We start from the raw sequence: 10456 nt of genomic DNA on the forward strand, positions 1-10456 counted from the left end.
TTATTATATTATGAAAATTAAGATATAACAATAAATCTGTAAATAGTGTAATTTCGCGGATCTAATAATTTTCAGTCTTATACTAGATTTTCACGCACTTTTCATTTTTCTTCTGTATATATTCAATTGGCATTGAACATTGTATCGTACATACACATAATATATTAATTTCCCACACATTTTTGCCAAGCCAAACCTCCGCATGTTATAGAAACAATCACGTATACTACAACCTGCAACAGAAAAAATGAATCAGACTGCAATAGAGATTAGAAAGATCTGAAATTGATCGCAATGTTGGACTTACTATTAAAATTGCGCCGACAATGACATAAATTTTGACATTCTTCCAAAATAAAGAGCGTGCTAAGTTTCTACTTGTCTTTCTGAACGTCACGGACTAGAATAAAAGTGAATTTTATAATATTCTATGATTAACAATGTTAAGTTGTGAGCATATTTTTACATACATTAGCAGACAAATTTTCTGTTTTGTTTACAAGCAATTCCAATCGCTCGCCACGCATCGCTATATTGTCGATATTTTTTACCATTATGTCTTTAAGCTCATCTAACTCGCCATGAACTTTAGACAATCTATCAAGATCCTTAGATTCGCTATAATGCTTCTAAAAAGAAAAAAATGTAAAGTGTGAGACAATATTTCAAGATATATAATCAATTCTGACAGTACCATTTCGTTAGCCAAAACGTGGCCAAATTCTGTGTTCATGGCATAAGCTATGGCAGTTTGAGCACCTGGTCCATAAACAGCCAAGAATCTTCTCTTGATTTCATTGAGATACAAAAATGCCCTGGATCTTTGAAAATCCTGAAACAAAATTTTATTATATCGCTTAAAAAATGACACTGAAAAAACATGATTTTCGAATTATTACCGTGAATGAATTAAATTATCATATCAAATTATCAAATTATTATATCAATCAGAAATGAACTAACTTAATTTTGAAAAAACTTTATTAAAATCGTCATAACTAAAAAGAATAGTTTTTAAGAAAAATCGTCATAATTCAAAAAGGTGATTCTTTTACGAATTTTGACATAAAAATGATAAAATAATATTTAATCATTTAATCATATATTAAGAATATATTCCTTTTATCGTTATTAATTGATTCGAGAACTTTTTCAAAAAGGAAAGATAGTTTTTGATCTTTTCCAAAAAATTTAATTTTTGAATCATGTCACTTTTGATTTAAAGATCTGTGTGCCTTGATATGGTTCTAATACGTACATCGTCAGTAATGCACATGTAAATAAGGCGATCCTCACAGATATAGTGAAAAAGATAAGGCCCTTGCGAGTATGTGAGTTTGTCATTGTCCGGTGGTATCTTTGCCAAGATTTTTGCAGTGACTTCTTCAAAATTTCCAACACATGCAGCATGTTTCGCCAATATAATTGTTCCACGAGCCACCACACTGTATAAAATTGGCATATTGGAATCTGTAACAAAGTATATAGCATGTATGTAGTTAAATGTGATATGTAAATAGATAACACACGTTTTCGTTTTATTTTTTACTAATATTAATTCAATTTTTCTTTAATCACACACATTCTCCCAGTGGGATTTGCTTATCATATCACAATTGAAAACAACATACTATAATGTGGATGTATGCAGACAACTGTTCAATCTGCTTTTAAACATACAAATCGCTCATTTAAAAAATAGATAATGACACAAATTCAAAGCAGTGACGTGAACAGTAATTTCATAAGTAACTCCACTATAATATAGTCTCACTTTAACCTGTGACAACCTAATAAAATTAAACTTCTACAATTATTTTAACTATCTAAACTTCAAAATTTGAATTTACGAGGACAATTAGAATATTTTTTTCGACAGAATAAATCATCAGCCATCTAACATTTGACCTACCTCGATATAAAACAAAGTGTTTAAATGAAGGAACAGCTGCGCACTTTTCTGTTTACGCCTTCAACGATGTAATCCTGATATTACGCGTGTTTCCGTTGATCCAGGAAGAATAATCAATCGATTAGTCTGTCGATCCTCCTCGGAAACACTGACCAAAACATCGAAATACTCTTTGTAATTGTAAAATAGTCACATTTCCATGAAATCATCGATGAGTGATCAGAGTGATATGGATGACAGTTCATCAGGGGTAGCATAGTGGGATATGGCGAGGCACGAACGCCACGAACTTGACGTTTGTTCTTTTGATCTTGCGCACATTAAGAGGCGCGAAATTTGAAGCAATAATGCGTTGAATACCAATTGAATACTAAGATCTATTCTGGGCAAATTATCATGACATTCAATAGGACCTTGCTTGAAATATATCGTTATTATCGACTATGGAAATAAAATTGTACAAAAATAAAATTTATGTAAGTACTCTATAAGCGGATAATATTATTTAATATTAAGTAATATTTTAGGTATATTTTATAATATTAAATATAACATTTAAGAATATTGTATTGAAATTATATAATATTAAACAATATTCTTGAAATATTAAATGAAAGATTATATGTCCACTTCTGATAATATTGTATGATTATTAAAAGCAACATTATTTAATATATATATATATATATATATATTGCATAAACATTAAAAAGTATAAAAAGCATAACAAAATTTACTTTAATTTGTAAAACTGTTACATCCGTTTAGTATAAGTATACATTTAAAGACAAAATAATTTTAACGCGCAATTGTAGAACTGGATATGTATACTCACGCCAAAACGTTTTTTCAGCACAAGATGCAGTATAAACTGATAAGAACTTTTCGTTACTGGATTGTGAATTCAAATTGCACTAAATTAAAAATAATTAAGATTTATAAATATTTTAATAATATTTTATGGATATTAAGATATTATTAAAATATCATATAAGTGAATATATAATCTCTATAGAATACCATAATATTAAAAATCGTGTAGTATTTTCAAAATATTATAATAACTTATTTTAATTTTTTTTAATAATATCCATATAACATTCTAGGAATATTTTGCGCTTATAGAGTGTAGCTTTTAATATAGTATTAATATAGTATTTAATATAGTATTTAATATAGTAAATGGGAGGACTCTATTTGCCTACAAATTGGCTGCGTTTAGTAGAACGTTTATTATACACTGTTGGAAGTTTTCTTCACGCTCACAGATCGTACCTCACGGATCATATTATACTTTTAGATCTTCTAGAAAAATAGTCTTATCTCAGCAGATAATTATAAATAAATGTTTGCAAAGCTTGTGTTCTTTTGAACGCAGCCAATACCGGCGGTACTGTAACTTTCAATCCTTAATTATTTCAAAAAATAGTTAATAAAAGAATATTTTATTATGGTATTTTGAAAAACTCTCGAGATAAGCTATAAGAATATGTAATAAAAAATGAAGATTTTTAAAAAAATCAATGTGATCTTGTGGTAGTAGATTTTTTTAAACCCATAACATATTTCTGATTAGACCTTATCCTACGAAAATAAAAGAGTGTACGAGCACTTATATAATATTATGTTATCTGATAAAATACGTTTGAAACTGTATTATTAAGGCTCTAAAAGAAAAAGTCATTCATGGTGATCCCTTAGGCGTTCAAAATTGGCGGACTGGTATTGCAAAAACTTGCCAATTCTGACCGTGGTATAATCGGCGCATGTGCCATCCATAAGCTACGGCATCCACACCTATAGCAAGCGATGTTTCAATTCTGAACAACGATTTTTGCACGTCGATGCTCCACGCTTCGTATATCGACGCGCCGGCGATTATTCCGACGGCTATGTAACTATAATATGGTGGAAAGAGATAGCAGAACGTAATGCGAATAAGATAACGGTGTCTTCATCGCGAAGAAGGAGATGGTTATAATGTACGCGTGAAGTTCTAATACTTTAACTTGGTATTCCGACAGTGCCTCGAAGACTGTAAGGAGACTAAGTTGTCGGTCAATTGTCTGAATAATCTCTTCTGGATCGACTCAGCAGGGAATCCGTGAAGATCTTTGCTCAAGATTCCTGAAATCATCTACAGAATCAGTTCGTGGCTTTGCCTATCTTGACTTTGCCGAACTTGGCGGTGATCATGGGTAAATGTTATTTAAAATTAAATTTGTAAGATTATTATTTTAGCCTCAGTTTATGAGGCTAAAATATTGCATTTCAGTTCTATAAGCAATGTACAGATTATATAATTAGTTATATACTCGCCGCTTACTATCGGAAATGCAATCTTAAACTAAGAATGGAATAATAATAATCACAAATTAAAATATTGAAATTTACATGTAAATATATTATTAAGTACATGTAAATATATTAATTACTATTCTTGACCCTCCTTTACTTATTTAATTTTTCTGTTTACATATATACTTCTCTCGTTCGATAATTGCCGTAATCGTCTGTTTTATTTGTGCAAAGAACTTTGGACAAATAGTGATAGTGCTTAGAGATAGTGTCTTTAAGTGATCTTCTTTTTAAAAGGAAGCGCCGGTTAAATAAATTGGAATTGAGGACAAGTCAATGTATGTGAAATCAATAAAGAATGAAAGAAAATGATACGAAATTAAATAAAAAAGAAAATAAAAACTGACATAAAACGGATAAATGGAACGATGATAAGAATACAAAAGATTTTATACTATGTCCGAATCCGAATATAGAAATCTTGAATCTCGTATCGGAGTATCACTTCTAGAAAAATAAATAGTAAAAAATATATATTTAGTATTCAATGAAATGATGTAAAACAATAAGTCGAACACGACATTTTAGCTGTATCATAAATGAAAAGCATGAAATCGTATACTGTTACGCAGTGTCATCTGTGTACGTTGCTAGAAAATACCAATTTTTTCACGCAAGACTATTTTGATCTATCCCAAGCAGAACAACATGATAACGTTGCAATGATATCAAAATGAATCGTGATCAATCGAGAAATAACTTTTAATAATCACTTTGGAGCCATTTTGATGCTATTTCGATATAATCATGACATTTTGTTCTGCTTGAGATATTTCAGATACATTCAATTCATAAAAATAAAAATACAAATAGATTAATAATAATATCAATTGTTATCAATGTATGAAATTTAAGAAATTTAAATATAATAATATATATGCACAAATAATATGATAAATTATAAAAACGAGTTACGTAATAGATGAGAGAGAAAGAAAGAGGAGAGAGAAAGAGAGAGAAATAATTTACTTTTGTTTTAAATCAGAAATTAAACGAATTTAAAAACAATACAAATTATAATAATTTGTAATATGAGATAAAAAATATATCTATTTATATTTAATTTATCTTATAATATATATTTATATTACATATGTATGTTTATTTATCGATGAGATATTTAATAAAAATAATATAAATATACAGTTAATATTCCAGAAAGCCATAAGAGTGGAAAAGTATTTGTAACTCGGACAATAATTATATAAAATCCGATGTTTAGGACGGCACATTTACTATGAAAAATAGAACATTCGTTCCTACTAATCTTATTATATATATCCTTGATGATCAATAACTGTACTTTATCATTAAATATTACAAAAAGGAACAAATAATACAGATATTTAATAATGTAAACGCAATTTCTATTAGCAATTATAGTAAAAATTATTATTTATTTATTATTATTTATTTATTATTATTGTTTACGATACTATTATTTATTGTTTAATTGTTTTAATACTCTCTAAATTATTTGGAATCTCTAAAGTGTGAAAATCAATCTTGAATCAATCTTGAAAAAAAGTTTAATCTTTAAGAATGAAAACCCTTCAGAGATCTAAAAGTTTTAGAGAGTGCAAACAGTGAGAGTCGTTGATTAATTATCATAATGATATAAATTTCGATATATATCTACTTTTATCTTATTTATATGACTCAACGATATAACTTTTTATCGTTACTTATCGATAAATTCGTAAATTTAATTTAATTTCTTCTTTGTCAAGATGAAGTTATCAAGTTAGTTGTGCTCGAAACGGATAGTTTCAGCTTCGAATACGAGTTCTCTTTATCTCGAATATAATGTTTCTTACTGTATTGATTTGGCGAAGGGTCCGTATAGTCCTTTAGAAGGGAAAACCACAATTAGGAATTTTCCCCTCTTTAGTGAGAGAGAAAGTGTATTTCCGAATAAAGAAATCAATAATTTTCAGTTGACAGTATTCAGAAATTAAAAAATGAGTTTACAAACACATATACGATGAACATTTTGTCCCGTAAAAATATTTCATCCGCAACGCAAAGTCAGTGAACTTTAAAAATACATACATTAATTTGTAAAATAAAATTATAAGTAGTCTAAGCAAAGATAAGTTGTTTTTAAATACTCTTATTGCTCTTTTTTATTCATTTGAAAAGGCCACTATGACAAATCCCATTCTTAAAGTCCGTGTGACATCTTACTTTTTCATAAAAAAATTTTTCTTTATATCTAAGATATTGATAAATAATGAAGCTTGTATATTAATAAAATTATCATCGTTTCTTTCTTGCTCTCTAATCAAGTATACATAAGTTAAATTTGATTGTCGTTGATTAGTATTCCTTAATTGTTAATCATTACTATCTGCTTCGCAGAAATATACTGTTTTATCATTTTTAAAGCGAGATGTATTTACTTTGGAAAAAACATTGATTTAAAAAATTTTTTTCTTATTCAAAATCTTCTATATAATAAAAAATGTAGGTTGAAGTACATTTTTTTCAATTTTTATAAACTGGATTTTATTCTGTAATAAATAAGCTTATATTGTCAGAAATACTGAAAATATTGAAAACTTTACAGAAAAAATATTCTACAAACTCTGCATTGTCTGGCTCTATGCGCTTCGTTGCACTTAATTGTATCGTATACGTGTTAACCGATCTTGCATGTATATCATTACATTAACGCAAATACATATTATGCAAAAAGAGAGCGCGAAATAATAAATAGGTATATTGCATCTTGTATTTTCATCCCATATTGTTTTTAAAATAATAACGCGGCACATTTTTTTTAATATATAGAATTTATATCATAATTCTATTGACAATATCGCACTACGCGCGCATTTATAATATATCGGAATTATGTTTTACAATTAAAATTACTTTCTTCGTCTTCCACCTTTTTCTAGTAACATTAAGTGCCTCGTAATGTGTAGAGCCATTATACATTGTATTACGGTAAACGACTAGATGACCTCGTTTAATATCCATTTTATGAAACATTTCCGGAACTCATAAAACCGGTTTATGCATCGTGCGGATCCAATTTTTATTACGGGAAAGAAATAAATGCGACTTTCTTGAATCTTGAGTGTTACAGAAAAAAAATGAGTACAACTTATTACGGATAAGAAATGAGTATTTAAGTTTTGGACATGTAATCATTTACGTTTTGGACATGTCATCTCAGAAATCAAATGATGTCTTGGATGGTATCAGGAAAGATCATTATATGATATAAAAGAAATCAAATTTTTTTTGCATTTTTGTAATGTTTGGAATTTTAAAAATATATCCTTAATAATTTATATTTTATTTTTTATACATTTAGATAGAACGCGGCTTACGTACGTCACAACTGCTGCTGTGGGTGTTAGCACGGCAGTTTTCTTCATCTGGTGGTGGTGGAATAGAAAACAAAAGCCTCAGCCACCATCAAAGTGGCGAAAAGTCGGAGAACTAAGTGATATGATGGTGTTCCCGGTTAAATCACTCGGTGCAGTTCGCATGACAGAGATGGAATGCACCACATTGGGATTGAAGTCCGGATGGTTGAGGGATCGAACACTGCTCGTTATCGATCTCGAAGGGCGATTTCTCACCGCCAGACAGTTTCCCAAAATGGTCAATGTGAGAAGCTGCGAAATTTATTTTCTTTATTGTTATAAGAGAAAAAGAGGATAGAGAATAATTTTTTTAGAATCATTTTAATATTTATACAGTAACTATTTAATATCCTTTCGTACTTAATGTAATTATTATACATATATTACATTATATATTAGAATATACAAAAAATAAGTTAAAAAAAAAGTTATTAAGAACGTGGATGCATATTTTACCGAAGGCATATTTACCGTAGATCGAAGAAGTTGATCGATACTGCTAATATAAACACAGTTGGTTAATCATGTTTTCTTTTTATTATTTATATACATATTTTAATGCTCAATTAAAAATGAAACTAATTAATAATTCCAATTATGGAAGCTATCATCCATTTTTTTGTTACGTTAAAGGTATCGCCTAGTTTTTCTGGTTCCATCCTTACGCTTCGTGCTCCAGGCATGATGTCAGTGTCCGTCGACCTTGCACAATTCCGTGGTAAAGGTTTCCAAGTCGCTGTATGGGGTCAAGCAGTACCGGCACGCGATTGTGGTGAGGAAGTTGCCCGATGGCTGTCGCGTTTTCTTTTTCAAGAAGATACCGGATGCCGGCTGGTTTATTATCCGTTAGATCGACCAGTGAGAACAGTGAGACAGAGAAATCTAAAAGTATTTCCTTTACTACAAGAGATAGACTCGGTAAGTATTTTGCAACGGTAAAAGATATAAGATTATTTTTAATATAATTATTTTTTATTTTTATTTATTTAGTGTTTATATCTAAACATTTTAACAATCTTTTAACTATCCTAATCATTCCTCAGAAATGTTTCTAACAGAGAAATCACTCTTTAACTTGTAACATATGGTATTATGCATTTCCGTTATAACGAAGTTCCGTTATAACGAAGTTGACTACTGGCAAATACAAGTCGCATATGATTAACGATGTAGAAATTTGAACACTAAAAAAATCGAGTCGTGCATATATAATCGTTAAAATACCATATTATGTTTCAGTTCATTTTTCGAACCATCTTCAATTCGAAAAATGAACTCTCGAATTAATTAATTTGACTTTTTTCATATCTCTTATCATTTCTGTCACTAATGTTATTATTGATAAATATTTCGACATAATTTATCAATTATTGATAATGCAAGAAAAAAAAATCCTTATATGGCATTGAGGAGAGTCATAGAAAATATGATTGTGAAAATAGAAAATACAATTTTATATATGTATAAATATAATAATTTTGAATTAATCATAAAGAATGATTTCATTACAATGTTTTAAATGAAAACTGCAAAAAATTTCACAGGGAGCTTACCCAGATGAAACAAGCTTCAGTATGATCAACGAAGCTTCAGTAGCAGATCTTAATAGCCGACTAGACGAACCAATCACGCCGCAGAATTTTCGCATGAATTTCGTGGTCAAGGGTGCCACTGCTTTTGAAGAAGATAAATGGGATTGGGTAAAGATCGGGAACGTAATTCTGAGAAACGTTAGGCCCTGCACAAGATGTATTTTTACTACTATAGATCCGGAAACTGGCACAAAACATGCTAATGCAGAGCCTCTGAAAACTTTGAAAACGTACATATATTTATTAAAAAATATATAGTTGTAAAATTGGGTTGTCCGGAAAGTTGCCGCAAAAGATTTAAATATAATAAATGTATACTAAAATTTAAATCTTCTGCGTTTCAATTTTCCTTCAAAATCGGCACGAACTTTCCGGACAACCCAATATTTTTAAGATTTTCTTAATCAATGCAATTTATAGCAAAAAAGTATTATACAAAATATTTTACGCAAAAGTTGTCGAAAAATTTAGTATAACTAGAGTACCTCATGTCGTTAATAAAATTTGCTTGTACAGTTATAGACAGATAACCGATCCGCAAATTCGACCTGCAACTGGTGACAGTCCAGCTATGGGAATTCATCTTGGATTGCGAGGGCCAAACGGGATAGTTCACTTAGGTGATCCAATTTATGTGGGCATTCCGGAAGAGGAAGCATCGTCTTTGATTTCACCATCATAGCTATATCGTTGGGACTCTTGCGAGATTTCAGAATATGAACTCAATACGGATTTAATAATCGAGGACCAAAACATGTAAGGCGGAGTTCCAGAATGATGAAATATTGATAGAGTTATACAGAAATCTCAGTCTCAGAAATAAGGAGCTATATTGGAACCCATAGAATGAGTCAAGGGGAACAAAAGAAATATTCTGAAATATACTGAGATATTTCATCTGAGATATTCGCTGTAATGTTCAAATTAAAAATGATTTGCAATATGCGCGAATTAAAAGTGATAAACAATATGCGCCAGATTGTCAAATATTACATACATACAGACACTCGACATGCATAATTATCCATGAATGTAGATCAATGATTAATGAATATGTGCAAAGTTGATTTATGTTGGCCAAATCATTTGGAGGCACCTTTATGCGAATCTGATCTACAAATTCTCAAGGCTTAGTGATCTTTGTCAATTTTATATTAATATCATACAATATTTATATCATACAGTATTTGACTAATTTTTGTAAAAACTTTTAA

General features: G+C 29.6%; 2 protein-coding genes across 2 annotated transcripts; one reads left to right on the top strand and one right to left on the bottom strand.

Annotated features, from left to right (window-relative positions):
• Positions 1-164: 164 nt before the first annotated feature.
• LOC105617955 (vesicle-associated membrane protein 7) lies at positions 165-1462 on the bottom strand. Its single transcript, XM_012199491.1, has 5 exons — positions 1259-1462; positions 695-832; positions 471-629; positions 308-400; positions 165-233 (listed from the first exon to the last, which is right to left on the bottom strand). The coding sequence occupies exons 1-5, from the start codon at positions 1460-1462 to the stop codon at positions 165-167; spliced, it is 663 nt and encodes a 220-aa protein (XP_012054881.1).
• A 5980-nt stretch (positions 1463-7442) lies between these two features.
• LOC105618135 (mitochondrial amidoxime reducing component 2) lies at positions 7443-9924 on the top strand. The gene is made up of 5 exons (XM_012199677.1): positions 7443-7476; positions 7596-7894; positions 8284-8568; positions 9195-9472; positions 9759-9924. The coding sequence occupies exons 1-5, from the start codon at positions 7443-7445 to the stop codon at positions 9922-9924; spliced, it is 1062 nt and encodes a 353-aa protein (XP_012055067.1).
• The last annotated feature ends 532 nt before the right edge of the window (positions 9925-10456 follow it).

The sequence above is a fragment of the Atta cephalotes genome, assembly GCF_000143395.1.
Source record: "Atta cephalotes unplaced genomic scaffold scaffold00015, whole genome shotgun sequence".
NCBI lineage: Eukaryota > Metazoa > Arthropoda > Insecta > Hymenoptera > Formicidae > Atta > Atta cephalotes.

Bases quoted from the DNA above. Each gene is read 5' to 3' on its own strand.
- LOC105617955 (XM_012199491.1), bottom strand. From the start codon at position 1,462: ATGCCAATTTTATACAGTGTGGTGGCTCGTGGAACAATTATATTGGCG. The intron at 630-694 runs GTACTGTCAGAA...TTTTCTTTTTAG, and splicing joins ACGTTTTGGCTAACGAAATG to AAGCATTATAGCGAATCTAA. The intron at 401-470 runs GTATGTAAAAAT...CTTTTATTCTAG, and splicing joins CAGAAAATTTGTCTGCTAAT to TCCGTGACGTTCAGAAAGAC.
- LOC105618135 (XM_012199677.1), top strand. From the start codon at position 7,443: ATGTCATCTCAGAAATCAAATGATGTCTTGGATG. The intron at 7,477-7,595 runs GTATCAGGAAAG...TTATACATTTAG, and splicing joins ATCAAATGATGTCTTGGATG to ATAGAACGCGGCTTACGTAC. The intron at 8,569-9,194 runs GTAAGTATTTTG...AAAATTTCACAG, and splicing joins TACTACAAGAGATAGACTCG to GGAGCTTACCCAGATGAAAC.